The sequence below is a fragment of the Phyllobates terribilis genome, unplaced genomic scaffold, assembly GCF_046119375.1.
Source record: "Phyllobates terribilis strain yellow unplaced genomic scaffold, ASM4611937v1 Scaffold_11__3_contigs__length_659146591, whole genome shotgun sequence".
Taxonomy (NCBI): Eukaryota; Metazoa; Chordata; class Amphibia; order Anura; family Dendrobatidae; genus Phyllobates; species Phyllobates terribilis.
This window is the reverse complement of record NW_027362771.1, coordinates 474,737,994-474,756,811: the sequence shown is the minus strand read 5'-3', so window position 1 is coordinate 474,756,811 and position 18,818 is coordinate 474,737,994. Positions and strand designations below refer to the sequence as shown.

The following is an 18,818-nucleotide window of genomic DNA, read 5'->3' as shown; positions in this document are numbered from 1 at the left end:
TCTGGAGGAGAGAAGACTCTCATGAAGACCTGGGTACCATTGTACCTGTAAAAAAAAGAATAAAATAAAAAATAAAGATTATATTCACATTCCGACGGCCCCCGGTCTCCTTCCCTGTGCTTGCCAGCAGACTGAAGGACCTGCGGTGACGTCACAGTCATGTGACCGCAGGCCCTTCAATGCAGTGTCCCGCGATCAGCTGGCAGCCAGGAAGGAGCGCAGCTACACACCCCGGGCCATCGGAAGGTAAGTATAGGTTTATTTTTTTATTTTTAAACATTCTTTTACGGTCACACTATATAAATCCATGCTGTTTGCATGGATTTATATAGTGTGACCTAGTTGTCAAGCACTTTCCAAGTGATGCTAAAATCGCCTGGAAAGCGCTTGTCAATCCGCATGCAGAAACGCATGTGAATAACACTTCAAATCCGCATGTATTTGGCAGGAAAAACACATGCACAATCTGCATGCGCTTTTTTTGCCAGGGAGATGCAGAAATGCTGCAGAAATTTTCTGCTTCATTTCTGCATCGTGGGCACATAGCCTTAAATAGTTTAGTTTTAGCTAGAGAGGGTCCTATTTGGTTCATCAAGTTTGGTGGCATTTGAGGTTTTATTTTTCTATTTTACTTTTTCCATACAGTGTATTAGTTCATTTTTTCAGAAGTGGTAAGTTCACCATACATGTGAGATGATTCTTCAGGGCAGTAGGTGTAGAAAAAAATAGATTACTTTTTTCTTTAAAGAAATATTTGATTCTTGCCACCAACATGACATTAAAACTATTCCATAATATGAAAAACACGTTTTATTAAAAAATAATATAGAAACATTTACGTCTCCCATATAGAAACACAACACTATTTAACGCTCAAGCACTAAATTTGCTATATTGACACATTCATCAGCTTTTATTTCACTTCTAAATTAATTCAGTGGTGTGAGATCTGCTGCATGTAAGAACAGTGTTTCTGATAGTAGCAGCCATACTGAAAGGTTTATCTAAAGAGACTGAATGAATTAAAATACTCTGTTCAAATACTACTTAAATACACATAAAAGTCTATGAAAATAAATAGCTAAAAATCCATATTGCCAATTGAATTGAAACCTGTATGGACCCTCCGTACCAAGAAAAGGAACTATTCAGGTTTAGTAAATACAGCCAAGCTGCTTAACCACTGAAATAAATTATAGGACTATATGAAATTATAGTTTCAATCAACGATTAATTAAAAATGTTGTGGATGGTTGAGTTTAATTTAATGGAAGTGACAACTCTTATTTAATAAAAAGCTCACTCAGAACAAAAGGGAATCTGTTAGCGGGATTTCACCCGCAAACTGTGCACATAGTTCTAGGAAAGACAAGTTCATCCACACCTTCAGCTACCCAATCCATTCCTCTGTTGCTAAGAAATCATTGTTTGAATTAATATGCAAATGAAGTGCTTTGGGCGTGTCAAAGCACTTCCCAAGCCTCTATGTCCCCAGCTCTACTACCCGCCTAGCTCTGACTTCTCTTGCTAGAAGTCACACAGAGAAGGAGCAGTCAGTCTTGCAGGAGAAAGTGGCGCTGGCTAAGGAATAGAGCTAGAATGACAGAGGCTTGGGAAGTGCTTTTTCATGCCCAAAGCACTTCAGTCACTTCAAATAATGATTTCTTGGTAATGGAGAAATGGACTGGCTAGGTAAGGAAAGGGTAGACTTGTCTTCGCTAGCGCTACATGCACATATAAACAGTTTGGGGGATGTTTTAAATATCAATATCTTGTTGGCTAATAATGACCAGTGTCTTAACATGGGGATGGTCACTTCCATCGGACTCTGCACCGTTCTGACCAGTTTCCCACATTTCATGTGATCACAATGCTCCCTAATCTACTTCGTCTGCTGGAAGGGGTGTGTGTCACATTATTCACATCTTGTCAGTCCTATAACCGCTTGTTCTGAACCCTGGAAAATCCACTCCCTCTGCTCCATCCTCGCAGCTGAAACTGCCCCTTCCCAAAAAAGGCACCTGGAACTCTTCTGCATAGCTGCCTAGGTCTTCTCCTCCCAACTCTTCTTATTGAGCTATGGTCTGTTTTGGTGGGGTCCATTGAGGACACTGCAATACAGACATAAGGAGGCGAGGAAGCACTGAACATTTCCGTACAAGAGGCGGAACTAAGTGGACAAAAAGGACGGGCCCTTATCAAATAGAGACAGAGACAGCTGATCTCTCGTTACGTTATCCTGTGATGTGCCCTCCACTGGAACCATGGCCATGGACTGAAGGGATGAAGGCACACGAAGATGATCTAGTACTCACCCAGTCATGGGAAACTGGTGAGGATACAGCAGAAAGGCACGGAGGCTAACAGGAGCAACCATTTATGTATGTATACTGGCCAGTAAGTACTCACCAACAAAATTATAATTATTAGTAGAAAACTACTTTATCCTCCTAATAAAAGCACAAAATTGGATAAATCTGAAAACACAATGATTATCCTGGACTATTAGCAGTTAAATGTCCCAGACAATGGTCCTACTCTTGCACCTCAAGGAGTTTAAAGGCCCCACACAAGGTAATGGGTGGCAGCTCGTTGGCCTATCCTGTTGTTATTGGTCAACCTTAGTCTACTGTATATGTTGGCCTTAGGGCTGGGACTGCTCGGTGATGCTAGTTCCACAACATGAAGAGTCAAACTATGAATTGGAACAACGCATCCACTGATAACACGTTGTCAACCACATTTTCACACAAAAAAAATACAAAAATATTGGATGTTTTGGTTGCATATAAATTTTTCACCACAGGGACCAATACAGGTTGCAATTAACTTATACACAACCCTTCTGAGTTTTGATAATTTGTTTGCAGCAAAATTGAAGTTTTAAAATACCCAACCAACAGCAAGTCGCAGAAAGGTTTGGTTCGTGTGACTTGTTTCAAAATGTCTGTTTCCTGTCCAGAATCGTGTAGCTCTAACCTTAAAGTGGTATTCCTATCTCAGATATTTATGGCTTGTTTGTAGGATATGCCATAACTGACTGATAATTGTGTTTCCCAGAGATGAGACTCGTACTTTCGTCTACAAGAGGGTCCCGTCTTGCGTTGCTGTGAATGTAGTGGTGACAATTCACTTTTATGGGAGTTCTGAAAAGGCATGAATCAAAGTACATTTATGAACAGCACCTGTGTCTACCTCGACTGCCTGTTTAGGCTTTTCATCTATACTAGTGCAAAACAAGAAAAAAAAAAAAAAGTTGGAGTGGTTGCCACTTTTAACCAGTCAAATTTCTGCTCTTGCTGTTAGAAGACCACTTGGTAAGTGAGAGCAGTGGCCTGCTGGTTTCTAATGGCAAATCTAGCCCAATGTATTACATTTCTAACTAATTCTATACACAGTATTTATTCCTGTGCCACACAATTGCCACAGTTAATACATGCGACGTGTGGTCCACGTTCTTCCCAGTAGTGAGTCTTCTGATGCTTATTAAAGGGAACTTGTTAGAATGAATGCACCTCGGACTGGAGTCTCAGCAGGATGAGCTAGGTTCAACATTTCCAAGGATTGGAAATTGTATTGATATTGAAAATTGGACACACAAGTGCACTGGTGGGCGTATCTGTGCACTTGCAGTTCTCAGCTCCTCATCGCTTCGTCCCGCTAGTGCCAAACCTGCTTCTTGATTGACTGTGGAGAGGAGGTGTGACGTCGTGCAGGAGTGTTTCGGTCTCCACTGTGAATCAATAAGCGGGGGCAATGCCAGTGGGCAGAAGAGGAGACCAAGACTGCAAGTGCTCATATACGCTTAGCAGTGCACTTGTGGGTCTAATTTGCATATTAATAAATCATGAATTTCAGCACAACAGAGCACCAGATGACGACAAAACAGGTATCCTTAGAAATGTGTTACCCTGCTCTATCCTACAATACCTCAAGATCCAGGCATATTCTTACCAACAGGTAGCCTTTAAGTACAGGACTATGTGTAAAGCATGTTCCACATTCTGAACGTGCACAGGGTTTTGTCTCCATGTGAACATCTTTTATGTCTTAAAAGAGCTGAATTCTGGGTAAAGCATTTCCCGCATTCAATACAATGAAAAGGCTTCTCTCCTGTGTGAATTCGCAGGTGTTTGATCAGATCGGCTTTTCGTGTAAAGCCTCTGCCGCAGACTGAGCATATAAAGCGTTTCTCATCCGAGTGGATTCTCTCATGCTGAATAAGGTTGGATTTTGCAGTAAAACTCTTCCCACAGTAAGAACATGAAAACGGTTTTCCACCTGTGTGATTTCTGTGATGTGCCAAAAGTTCGGAGTCCTGAGTGAATTGATCACACTCCAGACTGGGGAAGATTTTCTCTCTTTCAGGAGCCTCACTACACACAGCAGTGTCACACTGATCGGTAGAACGGTCCTTACAATAAGAAGGATCACTATTTGTATTAGCGTCTTGAAGGACTGGATGTATATTAGCAAAATTAGAACTTTCTCCGGGATCATCTTCCATCTTACAATCTAGAGATAAAACAGGTTGGTCTTCCGGGTTATTCCTGATGTTATATCCATCTGCTGGGAATAATATAGAAATCTGTGAATATCTGAATAGATAAAAAAATATATAATAATATTTGTGAATGCAGCTCATTTCTATTCAGGTGAAAAGAAGAAGCTACGTTTTTCTTTACCAAAACCGCAAGTGAAAAAAAGACCTCAGAAAAGATCTCCCTGCACATGCAACTTGTCGCTTCTACAATTTGCGGCCATGACTTGCCCGAGTTTTAGTAGGGCCGACAGAACTGGCCCTTACAGCTAATATATCACAGGAGAAAAATGTAGCAGTTTTCCTAGAATGGTGTGTGAAAACACCATATGGCTTTGTTCACATGCAGCATTTTTGCTGCGTTCAAAATGCTCGTTTTGCATTTTTGCTGTGTTTTTTGTAGCATTGTTTTGGGTGCAGATCACATGTGTGATTTGTCTTAGGGTACATGTTTAATAAAGTTAGTTTTATTGACGAAAACCAGTTACAAAACGCAGTGCAAACAATGCAAAAACTTTTTTTTTTTTTTGCAACATTTATCTTACTTTATCATAGCTTTCTATGGGTGAAAAAAAAACAATGTAAAAATGCTGCAGTTTTCAAATTCAGTCAGGAAGAAAAAAAAACAAGTGTGTGCATGAGATTTCTGAAATCTCAGCTTTTGCTGAAATCTCAGCTTTTGCTGGTACTGTAAAAGTGCAGCTTTTAATTTGCATTAAAAACACAACAAAAAAACACTGCATGCGAACATAGCCTAAGGGTGTGTTCACACAGAGTCTTTTTGATTAATTTTTAAAACACTCCAAAATCCTTCTCAAAAACTTGGAATTTCTGCACCGGAAACTCAGCAAAATGACTCCGTTTACAGATACCCTTTGGATGGTTTCACATACGTTTTTTTTTTTTTTTTTTTTTTAAATTGCCACATCTGTTTTTGGTGCATTTTTTTTTCAACAAAGCCAGATATGGATCCAGAAGGAAGGAAAATATCTTTACATTTCTTATTCATTTTGAATCCGCTTCTTGCTTTGAATTAAAAATTAAATAAAATTGCATCACAAATTTCCCTTAGGCTATGTTCACACACGGTGGGTTTTTCAGCGTATTTTGCTGCAGATTTTTATGAAAATTTTCAGTTGGGTTTTGCAGTACCAGCAAAGTAAAAAAAAAACAAGGATTCTCTGTTCACACATCTTGTTTTTTTTTTGCAGCCTATTTAGTGCTTTGGTTGGGTTTTTGGAAAATAGAGCATGTCACTTCTTTCAGTGTTTTTTCAGCGTTTTTTCACCCATAGGAAGTAATGGGTGGTGAAAAAAAAGGCTGAAAAAACGCACCAAAAAACGCAGGTAAATTTTTTTCTGCTTTTGATGGCAAAATAGAATGGTGTTCTTTTTTTCCACAGGACAGTGAAAAAAAAACTGAAAAAAGCATAAAAAAAAGCAGCCAAACCTGCGTTTTTGACGCAGTTGATTTCCTGCCAGAGATCAGGTTTCTGACGTAAAAAACACCCAACATGTGGGAACATAGCCATAGGGTGGATTCACACAGAATTTTCCTTAAATTGCTGCAATTTTCATTATATTTTTTTATTATCCAAAAACACATGGTGGACAAATGTTACATAAAAGTCTATAAGAAAATATGAAACGCACTGTTAACAATGACATTTTGGTGGCTTTTTTTGTCTGCCGATGTAAAAGCGTATTGAAAATCACACGAAAATAAAAGTTTTTTTTTTGTTATTATAAGTAAAACAAAAGTACGGTATGTAGGAAAGAGACTATGGATACAGACTGGTTGTTTTCAATATGAATTCGAGGATAGGCCACATTCACACGTTCAGTATTTGGTCAGTGTTTTACATCAGAAATTTTTTTCTTCATCTTCTCCTCATCCGAGAGAATCGGACCACACTATGATCACACTCAGAGTTTGATCAGAGTGGCATTTGCATATTCAACCCAATTCTCTCAGATAAGAGAATTTATGGTTATGTGACCATACACTTAGTGTTCTAATTGTTGCCTGTGTTCTGTGAAAACTGAAGTCTAATCAAATATGCCAATTAGGATGCTCTGTGCACCCTGAGTGTGGCCAAGAGACTGGCTTCATTCCGCACACTGGTTTTGCATGCCCCACCTCCCTCTCCAACGATTGAAAGCCCAGGCTTGCCTGGAGTGAGCACTGTCTGCAGAGAGAACTCAGGTAAGTCAGAGCTGTCAAAATCACCAGTTAGGGAGGCGGGTGCATGCCAAATTAAGAGGGCAAAATGCGGCTGAGCCTCTTAGCCACATCCAGGGTGCACAGACCATCCTATCAGCATATTTCACTAAACTTCAGTTTCTGCAGTGATTACAAAAGTGATATGTGACATGCTAATGACACTCGGCTCCTGCTCTGCTGCGAGCTTGAGTCGAGTGTCAGTGCACTGTGCTCCAATTCGTTCGCATGAGAGAACCGCAGCACAGGTGCGGAGTATACGGAGAAAGTAATTTCTCCATATTCGCCATTGCCGGCATCTACAGTAATCAGACTGCAGTCGGATGACATCCAAGTGCAGTCCGATGTTTCCCACGCACCCATACACTTCTATGGGCGAGCGTGATCCGATTCTCAGATGTACTCGCAGCATGCAGCAATTGTTTACTAATGCCGAATCGGCATCATAAAATAATCGCAGATCTGATCTGCCCCATAGTATAACGCTGTGCCAAGTGCTATGTGACGTTTTATCGCATAGCACTCTGCTGTGTTATACTCTCATGTGAGCGAGCCCTTAGACTATGTTCCTACGATGAGCTTTTGTGCGTTTTTTATGTTGCAGATTTTCTGCACATATTTCATTTAGGTTACTTGCGTTTTTGAGTTTTTGTGTGCGTTTTTACCTCTAGTTGATAGGTCACGATTTAAATAAAGCAGCTTTGTTTTTGATACCTCCTAGTAGTTGGCTCAGTCAAAACCTTATTGACATACTTAGGTGCGGATCACATGCGTTTTTGATGCGTTTCTGCAGCAGAAACGCACTTAAAACTCGTGTGTTTTTTACCTGCAGAATTTCACACATAATGCAAATCTATGGGAAAATCTGAAGCATTTTTTTATGCAGTGAAAATCCGCAACATTAAAACCGCATCAAAAGCTCATCATGGGAATGTTGCCTAAGGGTATGTTTACACTATGTCTTTTCTTGGCTGTCAAAAAGCGACTGTTTTAAAGCTGAAGACGCTTCAGGAATCGCTACTTTTTCCTGGAGTTTTGTAACCCTAAAGTGTTTTTTTTTTTTAAATTCCATTAAACAATGAAAAAGACACTGTCAGTTTTCTTTTTAAACAGAAACACCGCCAAAATGCTCAAAAAGACGCCCAGGCAAGCTTTCAGTCTTCCCATTGACTTGTATTGCGCAGTATGTACCATCTTCCTGGTTGAGAATGTAAGGCTAAGTGCCCACGATGCAGAAATGCTGCATATTTTTTCCGCTTCTCCCTGGCAGGAAAAACGCATGCGGATTTTTCATGCGTTTTCCTGCCAGGTAGAAGCGTTTGTCAAGCGTTCTTCACATGCATTTCTGCATGCGGGTTATCAAGCGCTTTGCAAGCGATTTTAGCATCACTTGGAAAAGTGCTTCACAACTTGTTCACACTATATAAATCCATGCAACCGGCATGGATTTATAGTAGTGTGACCAAGTTAGTTTAAAAAAAAAAAAGAATAAGAATGGTAAAAAATAAAGATTATACTCACCTTCTGATGTCCTCCCGGTGTTTTCTCTGCTCCGTCCGTTGTCTTCGGCGGCTCGCGGTGTTGTGAAGGACCTGCGGTGACATCATTGAGTCATGTGTCAGGTCACATGACTCAATGACGTCATGTCAGGTCCTTCACAACACCGTGACCCATACAGCAGACCAGATGGAGGGGAGAAAACACCGGGAGGACATCAGAAGGTAAGTATAAACTTTATTTTTTATTTTAAATTCTTTTTTTTACAGTTTCTATGGTACCCAGGTCTGGAGGAGAGTTTCCTCTCCTCCAGACCCGGGTACCATCCGCACATTGAACCGTGTGATATCCGCATGTGCAGATGCAGTGATGCGGATGTCACGCGGTCCAATGCAAGTCAGTGGCGGTGATTACGCTGCGTGTCCGCAAAATTAATGGACATGCTGCGGATTTTTCCGCAATGATAATCTGCAGAGAAAATTTCCGCAGCATGTGCACAGCACATGCGGATTATCATTGGGGACAATGGGGCACGTATTACCGCAGCCTAAATGTCACCTTTGTAAAAGTTTGGCATCTATGAAAGCCTGAAGCATACAAAAGATGCTCAGAATTTGTCAAATATAATATAATAGCAAGTCATATTTCCATTGAAAACAATAGTACCATTTTCTTTGCGTGCGTCTTTTGTGCTTTTTTCCTGCATTTTCCTCTCAAAAAAATGGCAGAAAAAAGAGTGAACATAACCAGGGGAGGAGTCCTGAGGAGATAATTTGCATATTCCCACTGCATTTTGGGGTAAGTGAAGAGTCTCCGTGAGCTCAAAGAACACTGGATTTTGGCTGTTGGAGCTGAAAAGAGGACATCGGTAAACCGCGCGCCGGGAGGCGCGCGCATTTTGAAGCTTTTTTCACTGTTTTCAGAACATTAACAGTAAGAACATGGAAGAGTCCAGGAGCCATTTGGTGAGCTGCATATCCTGCTACATGTTCACAGACTTGCCAGTGGAAAAGCCAAACTTCACATGCCAGAAATGCAAGCTTGTGTCCCTGTTGGAGGAAAAGTTGCGAAATCTAGAAGAGAGGTTAACTACCTTGAAAATCATTAAGGAAGGTGAAGAGTTCTTAGACAGAGCAGAATTATCTCTTCATGATTCAGAAAGAGAAGAAATTCGAACTGCACCTGACGAAACAGAGGAATGGAAGCATGTGACCCAGAGAAGCAGGAGGATCGAGAGGCAGTCAGCACCCATACTGCTCAGGAACCAGTACCAGGCTCTCTCGCAGGAGAACCATGAAGAAATACAGCAAGATAAGACTTTGCCAGCAATGAATAACCTTGTAAGCCCTCAGAATCCTCCTGGATGGAGAAAGAAGAATGTTGTGAAGAAAAAACGGAGAGTGGTGGTCATGGGGGATTCCCTGCTAAGAGGAACAGAGGCCGCTATCTGCAGACCAGACATAACCTCAAGAGAAATGTGCTGTCTTCCAGGAGCAAAAATTAAAGATGTGTCTGACAGGATATCAAGACTCTTCAGACCTACAGATCACTACCCATTCCTGCTAATACATGTAGGGACAAATGACACCGCAAGAAAGGACCTGGAAACCATCTGCAGTGACTTTGAAGACTTAGGCAAGAAAGTGAAAGAATTGGGAGTGCAGGTGGTCTTCTCATCCATCCTCCCAGTGGATGGCCATGGAACAATGAGGTGGAATAAGATTCTACAGGTGAACAACTGGCTACGTCGATGGTGCCGTCAACAAGGATTTGGATTTCTGGATCACGGAATGAATTACCTATACGATGGACTACTTGCTAGAGATGGGGTGCACCTTACGAAGACTGGAAAACATGTATTTGGAAGTCGCCTTGCTACACTCATCAGGAGAGCTTTAAACTAGAACAATGTGGGAAGGGAAGCAAAAGGCCAGAAAAAGCCATACAGCTGACAAATACTATTGAGATCTCTGCTACTGGAAGTGGAAAAGAATAACAAAGACAAAAAAATCTAAATAATAAAAATATGGGAGGAAGAGAAACCAATCACAAACTAAAATGTTTTTATACAAATGCACAAAGCATGGGCAACAAACAATGAGAATTGGAACTACTAACGCAGGAAAAGAAATATGATGTCATTGGAATCACTGAAACTTGGTGGGACGATACACATGATTGGAATAAAAGGCTAAAAGGATACAACTTATTTGCAAGAAACAGACTTGATAAACGAGGAGGAGGTGTCGCATTGTATGTTAGAAAAGCATATATCTGCACAGAGACTGGGAGTTCTGTGGAAACTGTTTGGGTAAGAATACAAGGAGAGAACAACGGAAAGGACACCATTGTAGGCATTTACTACAGGCCACCTGGGCAAGCTGAAGATATGGATGAACTCTTTATGTACCAAATGACCAAGTTCTCAAAAAAATATGACGTAGTGGTCATGGGAGATTTCAACTATCCAGACATTTGTTGGGAATCTCTCTCAAGTAAAACTAACAGGTCAAGCAAATTCTTATCCTCTCTTGCTGACAACTTTATCTTCCAAAAGGTAGGGGAGAAAACAAGGGGATCTGCTACTTTGGATCTAATCCTTATAGACAGGGAGGAAATGGTTGAGGAGGTAAAGGTGGCTGGGACCCTAGGAGGCAGCGATCATGCTATTATAGAATTTTGGATAACTAGAGGAGGAAGACATGTGAAGACTCAAACTTCAAGGTTAGATTTTAGAAAGGCAGATTTTAAGAGACTCAGAAAGAGAATAGGAGGGATCCAATGGCTGGATGTCCTTAAGGACAAAAATGTCCAGGAAGGATGGGAAATTTTTTAAAATGAGATTCTCAAAGCACAATCGTTAACAATCCCGAAAAGTAGGAAGAATGGAAAGCATTTAAGGAAACCAGGATGGATGAACACAGAACTTAAACACATGCTAAAAAGAAAGAAAGAAATGTTTATTAAATGGAAAGAGGGAGGCATATCTAAAGAAGATTATAATGCAGTCTGCAGATCCTGCAGGGCAAGTATCAGGTTAGCTAAAGCTGACAATGAATTAAGGCTTGCAAGAGATGTCAAAAGCAATAAAAAAGGATTTTGGGGGTATGTCAAAAGTAAAAGAAAAGTCAAAGATGCTATAGGATTTTTACAGGATGAAAATGGAGAAATGGTAAGAGAGGATGTTGAGAAGGCCAAACTTTTTAATTCCTATTTTGCATCTGTTTTCTCTCAGAAAGAAAATGTAACATCAACTGATCTTCACTGTCCTTTTAAAGGAATAGAAGAATCCAAGTTATCTGTAAACAGAAAGATTGTGAGGGAATATTTAGCTAACATAAATGAGTTCAAGTCTCCAGGTCCAGATGAATTACACCCCAGAGTACTGAAGGAGATCGTAGAAGAAATTTTAGAACCACTCTCCATAATCTTTGAAAGTTCTTGGAGAACAGGAGAAGTCCCAGAAGACTGGAGAAGAGCAAATGTTGTTCCTATCTTCAAAAAGGGGAAGAAGGTGGACCCAGGGAACTATAGGCCGGTGAGTCTGACTTCTATACCAGGAAAGATCTTTGAACAAATTATTAAACAACATGTATGTAAGTACCTGGATAAGAATGAAGTGATTAACCAGAGTCAGCATGGGTTTGTAACTAACAAGTCATGTCAGACTAACTTAATTTCCTTCTATGACAGAATCACTGACTGGGTGGATCAGGGAAATGCTGTAGATATAGTATATCTTGACTTCAGCAAAGCATTTGACAAAGTATCTCACACCATCCTTATTGAAAAAATGACCAAGTATGCAATGGACCAGGCAACTGTTAGGTGGATTCATAACTGGCTTAGTGATCGGACTCAAAGGGTGGTTGTAAATGGCTTCACATCCAGCTGGATGAATGTCTCAAGTGGGGTACCACAGGGCTCCGTCCTGGGACCTGTATTGTTCAACATCTTTATCAATGATTTAGATGAAGGAATTGAGGGTAAACTGATTAAATTTGCTGATGACACAAAGCTAGGAGGGATAGCTAATACTAGAGAAGAGAGAGAGAGGATTCAAAAAGACCTAAATAAACTGGAGCAGTGGGCAGCAACCAACAGAATGGTTTTTAACAGGGAAAAATGCAAAGTACTACATCTGGGCAATAAAAATGAAAAAAGCATATACAGAATGGGAGGAATAGAGCTAAGCAACAGTCCATGTGAAAAAGACTTAGGTATACTAATAGATCATAGACTGAACATGAGTCAACAGTGTGATGCAGCAGCAAAAAAGGCAAATACAATTCTGGGATGTATTAACAGAAGCATACAGTCTAGATCACGTGAAGTCATTATCGGTCTTTACTCCTCTTTGGTCAGACCTCATCTGGAATGCTGTGTACAGTTTTGGGCACCACATTTTAAAAAAGACATAGACAAACTGGAGCAAGTTCAGAGAAGAGCGACCAGAATGGTGACTGGTCTGCAAACCATGTCCTATGAGGAACGGTTGCAGGATTTGGGAATGTTTAGCTTGCAAAAAAGAAGACTGAGAGGAGACTTAATAGCTGTCTACAAATATGTCAAGGGCTGTCACATTGTAGAAGGATCATCTTTATTCTCATTTGAACAAGGAAAGACTAGAAGCAATGGGATGAAACTAAATGGGAGGAGACACAGATTAGATATTAGAAAAAACTTTTTGACAGTTAGGGTGATTAATGAGTGGAACAGGCTGCCACGAGAGGTGGTGAGTTCCCCTTCAATGGACGTCTTCAAACAGAGGCTGGACAGACATCTGTCTGAGATGATTTAGTGAATCCTGCTTTGAGCAGGGGGTTGGACCAGATGACCCAGGAGGTCCCTTCCAACTCTACCATTCTATGATTCTATGATCTTAAAAGGTGCTATTTTCATAGGGGCTATATCCTCTACAGGGCTGCATGCTAAGTTTTTTTTTAAAGGTAATGTGAATTTTTGTAAGCTTTCTTTATAGGTGTTTTTTTTGTTGTTGTTGCCATATTTTAATTTAGTATGCATGTGTAAGGGTGGTGGGCAATGACTGTCGCGTTCCTACCCCTGAAGACACCAATCGCGTTTGTATTATGTCTTCAGTGTTTTATATATATCGTTATGTAGTATGCCATATAATATGCTTGCCAGTAAAGTGTTAGTAGTGTACAGTGTAGGGTAAGACATAGTTTAGGTCTTAGGACATAGGGTAGGTAGTGTAAGATTGTGACTGTAGTTAGGTAGTGACATTAGGGTAAGATAGTGTTAATGTTTGGGACTAGCCCATAGTGGGAGGGGTTTAGTGTTAGGGAAAGAGACCACTTGTGTAGATAGTGATATAGGGCCACGTTCAAGTATGGGTAAGAAGTGTACCTGTGAGCAGTGCTGCCGTTTTGGGTGAACTACAGAAAAAGGAGACTAAGAGACAAGGAAGTAGTGAGACCTTGAAGCGTCCGACAAGACAGAGTGGCTTTCCACAGAAAAGGGGTCCTTGGATAGGAAGACGTGTCATGAGAAAGTCTAAGCTTACAAAACGCCGAAGGTAATGTGCCTAAACAGAACCGAGTACGTGGGACTAGTGCGGGTCCTGAGCGGTAGATCCAGGGCGACAGTAGTGGAAGAAATAGGACATGGAACTGCCGAGCAAGTAGAAAGACTTGCTGATCAGGACTGTAGCGAAAAGGTAGGCAATGACGAAGTAGGGTGAAACAGTGTGATTCATCGGCCCTGGATTAGACTAAAAAGTAAGGATACTGTGTGTATGAAAATGCCTTATATTACAAAAGGAACCGTCCATAAGACTTTATACCCACTACGCCTTGTATATAACCCTTTCCAAGTTATCGTTCAGTAAAGGCTATGTTTTAGAACAGAAGTCTCCTTTATTGAGCTGCGGAACCTTTGGTCCTGGCCAGCCAACACCACCGGATACAGGCGGCCTGCACAGGCAAAAGGCCCACACAGCCCCAACACCCAGCCAGGACCCACTTTTTCATGTAGCCCACCTCGCACCATGCTACACTTGGCGCAGACAGCAGGATCGAGTCTTGCATCTGAAAGGACCATGCACTGCAAAGACGACTCCAGTGGCGAGCAAGATGGCAACCGCTGAATGGTCCAAGATGGCGCCAAGGATGGACCGCAAGATGGCACGAAACTGCCCCGTCCATCGTGGGTGCACCAGAGGAAAAAGGGCACAAAGCTGTTTCCAGCCCTTCATCATGTATGCCTACCGAAGGAGGTGCCGCAACCAAAAAGCACCCGCCCACAGCAGGGAGTGATCGTCGTCACAGAGTGAAGTGAAAAAGACCCACCCAGTAAGGTGTGGCCCAAGGAAACTGGCATGGACATTCGCAAAACGGGATGGGGAATCAGGGAGGACTCTACCCAGTGAAAGGCATGGCCATAACGGGTCTCAGAAAGCAGAAGAGACTACGCCATTCGCGGGCTTTACACCAGCAAGGAAGCAGCATAGAGCAAAGTCCTGGTACGGTGTACCTAATCGGGTAGGGCCGGGACGCAGTTAGTGGCGGAGGCTTATGGCTTTGATGGAGCGAAAGGTGAAGCCAGGCAGCTTGGTGAAACAGGTCACCAGATCTTTAGCCTCTGAAGCGGAGTCTGAGGCCTACATCCCGGCTCAGCCTCTGGCCCGTAGATGGGCCGAAAGCCTCAAAGCCTTCTTGGCCCAGTGTCCTGTGTGTCCCCCCTGCCCAGGTTGGAGATCCCTCCTCCAACCCTGAAGGCCTCCCCAGACTTGGAGGTAATGCTCAGCCTTGGGGATATACCCCTCACCTCACGAGAGGAATGGATTGTGGGGGTGATTCAGGCTAAGAAGAGGGAGCAGTGGGTCCAGGCCCAGTTGTACAGTCCTGACGAAAAGGAGCCTGCCCGACGGATGACCCAGGATGGTGTGAGGCACTATAACCGCGGACGAGGCGCTGGCTTAGTCATGGAGGAAGAGACGGGGCATAAGGTCTATATCAATGCCATTTCTCTCCAAAAAGTGCCAAGCCTCTAAAAATATGGACCGAGAGGCAAATTGCAATCACGGTCTCCAGAATCCGGTTGCGGGCAGGAGAGGTACCAAAAGATGTTCCGCTTCGACGGGAACCCGCAGCACCTGGGGTCCCTACATCCTTGGAAAAGTGAGTAAGGAACGAAAGTGGAGAGAATGTATCGAGTTCCTGTGGGCTCGGAGCAGGACGAGAGCCTGGAACTGCCCCAAGCAGCGACCAATCCGACCGTGGTATACGTGGCCCGGGAGCACACTCGGCAGTGTACATATGGAGAATTGAGGCCAAGGAAACCTGGGTTTTAACATGGCTGTTTGGGGGTCTGTAGCTAAAGGAATCGGACAGCGAGCGGGCCTAGTTGTGCCAGTTGCATGCGTGTGCATTGGCCCAGAGCGCTGACCCACAGGATCCGGAACTCCCTTGTGTTGATGGCCGTGGATGCCCAGAAAGTTGTTTTCTTTCCTCTTCCCAGTTTCTGTTGGGCTCGTTGCAAATCCTCCTAATCGAATGCAGAGATGCTGCAGCCGCCGGAGGGTCCTACAGCCATGAACGGAATTCCAGTAAACAGGGGAGGAAACATTAAAGGGACTGTGTCTTCATCCTATTGACTGAAGGGAGACTAGGGATTGTGTCACATATGGACTGTGTCCCAAAAAGGACTGTGTCCTGGTCTCGAAGACCAATGTTTGGGGGGAAGGAAGACCAGATGTCCCAACCTGGTTGAAGCCTCGTGAATGGCTTGTGGGCTTTGGCGGGACAAGACCTGTTTTGTATCTTGGAATGACCGTTACCGGGTCAAAGGCAGTTGGGTCATGCCCCCGGACTGTCAGGGCTGTTATGTTGGCCTGCGGGCCTAAAGAACTTGGAATTTCGGTTCCGGGATCCCAGCCTAGTGGGACAGGGGTCATGCTGACCCACCAAGGAGAAGAACCTCATTTAATCCAGAAGAGAGACTGTTTAAGTGTTTTTGTGTGCTTTGGTGTCCTCTAGGTATTCAAATGAGCGAGGTCCTGGCCAGCCAACACCATCGGTTACTGGCGGCCTGCAGGTGTGCAAGGCCCTCATAGAATCAACACCCAGCCAGAAATCACATTTTTATGTAGTGCGCTGGGGTGTGAAAGGAGGAGATGACTGCCTCGTGCCAGGCTACACATGTGAATTTCCTACAGATTTTTCAAGTTCTATAGAGAAGGCATTAGTAAAAATGCCAAACTCAGAACATACCAGGGTCTGAAAAAAAGCTACTGGCCATAAAAACACCACTAAAATGCTACAAATCAAAATTCTTTGTATGTACTGCATTTCATATTTCACTACTCCAATAACAACTAGGCACAGCATTCTTGGGTGGGGATCTACAAGCCTTGTGTCCAGTAATAAACATTTACGTTTTTCTCTTGAAAATAGTATATTTGATGCCAGTGTACACAAACTTGTATGTTCGCTACAATTACAGGGTATATGTCAGTAAGATGAACACCTCAAACCACATGTATGGGCATACAGGTCTATGACATGTAAATCCATCTGCATTCCAGAGTGATTAGCTTTTTCATTCATTTCATGCAAATATTGTGTCAAGTGTTCTGGGTGAGACATAGAACTTAAGGATTTCCTGCCTCCCCAGGTTGTTTCCCCGCTCGGCACCAGCCTCTTTAGCTTGATTAATTTCTCTCTAGTGCCTGACGTTACACAGCCAGTAAGCCATCAATCAAGCTAAAGAGCAAAGAAACAACCCTGGGGAGTCAGTGGCTCCTTAAGTGCTCTGTCACACCTAAAGCACCTAATGTCTTGTTTGAATAAAATGAATGAATGCAGCTACAAATAGAAGATATAAGGGTGTTGATGGATTTACATTTCAAAGACCTGCATGAACTTATATGTGGTTTTAGGGGCTGAGCTTACTAACAGATTCCCTTTAATGTATGGTAATTTATTTTTTATATATAGAAAAGAGTCAAACCAACATTATTAGTAGACATGCTAATACTTTAATAAATAAAGCAAAATAAACAGACAATTGTAAAAAAGGTTTTTCAGCTTTCATAAAAATTACAGATTTGAAACATTTCCTTGTAAAATTAATGTTGTTGTTCAGAAGTTAGAAAATGTTTTATAAATTCATGCACGTTAAATTTCTCACCACTGTATATCGATTAGAAAAGCACTGAAGGCGATGTTTCACTAACAGCCAAATATCGGGGATTATGTGGAGAAGCCTCGCACTTGTAAGTTCTCAATGTCACAGGTAAATGTGTAATTTAGCAAACAGGAGGAACAAAAAAGTCAGACAATATAACTTATATAGGAGAAATACTCCAATATAAAACTACATTAACTAATACTAAACAATTGTAGGGCAGATAACACTAACTCAACCATATTAGTGAATTGTTAAAAGGTTGGAACCAAGATTGTAAAATATCCACTATTCTAAGAGAGGGGATAACTCAATCATCAGAGGGTCTAACCGCAGCTACCTCCACTGATCTAGAGAACCGTGAAAGTGACGAGAGGCCAATTTACATGACATGTAGTTTGGGGATGGGGTCTGATGCAATCTATAGATCGTAAGATTCTCATCCAACCATGGTTATGAAGTGCCAGCTAAAGGTGGTAATGGATTTAATGGGGTTTTCCGATCAATAATTTTTTTTCTAAAAGGGAACATGTTACTTGATTCGTGCTGCATGAATCAGAGCTTGTGTGCTCCACTGCAGCCAGGTATGTTTTATTCTAAAACACTCTGGTGGACTATCAAGAGAGAGGAGACTAGTCCAGTGCCATCCCCAGCCAGCTTCTTGATCCCAGTCAGGTGATTGTCAGGACTCTATGTTCTCACACGGTAGAGAGACCCGTCAATTAACTAGAGCAATGCGGGAAGAAGTTGACCGGTGGCAGCACTGGACTAGTCTGCTCTCTGGCTATGTTTCCCAGCTGACTAATCCAACTAAGTTTTCTCTGAAATGTTGGATCGTTTACTGCTGCAATTGTACAACCAGGCTCTGATTCATGCTGTTCGTGGTTTAGGTAGCTTAAAGAGGTTGTCCACTACTTGGACAACCACTTCTTGATCTAAATGTTTGAGGCCGATAAAATAAAAAAAGCCTATGCTTACCTCCCACACCGGCCCCTTTCCAGTGGTGTCAGCACTCGCGGTCCCGGGGCTCTCGTGCGGTTGTTTTGGCCCGGTGCCCAATCAGCGCTGGCGCCACTGTCCCCGCCTTCGGACAAATCGAACATGAAGAGAAAGTCCGGGCTGAGGCTGATCTCTGACTTCCTCTTCATGTTCAATTCAACAGGAGGTGGGGCCAGTGATGCTAGCGCTGACTGGGCACTAGGGTCACGTGTCACAACAACAGCACGAGACCCCGGGACTGTGAGTGCAGACACTGTCGGAACGACGCCAGCATAGGAGGGGAGTATAAGCTTTTTTATTTTATCGGGGCCAAGCATGGGGGATCACAAGGAGTTGTCCAAGTAGTGGACAACTTCTTTAAGTTGAGTAACAGGTTCTCTTAAACTCCATGGACTTGCTGTACATAAAAAAA

At 42.4% G+C, this 18,818-nt stretch overlaps 1 protein-coding gene across 7 annotated transcripts in view; it reads right to left on the bottom strand.

Annotated features, from left to right (window-relative positions):
- Nucleotides 1-792: 792 nt before the first annotated feature.
- LOC141166567 (uncharacterized) overlaps nucleotides 793-18,818 on the bottom strand; it is a 47,684-nt gene continuing 29,658 nt past the window's right edge. For 6 of the 7 annotated variants that reach the window (XM_073653380.1, XM_073653379.1, XM_073653384.1 and 3 more), the window contains one exon: nucleotides 793-4,569. In XM_073653380.1, coding sequence (XP_073509481.1) covers nucleotides 3,980-4,569 — 590 coding nt within the window. In that variant the 3' untranslated portion in view covers nucleotides 793-3,979. The remainder of the gene's footprint in view (nucleotides 4,570-18,818) is intronic. The other variant, XM_073653385.1, reaches the window with a different exon arrangement.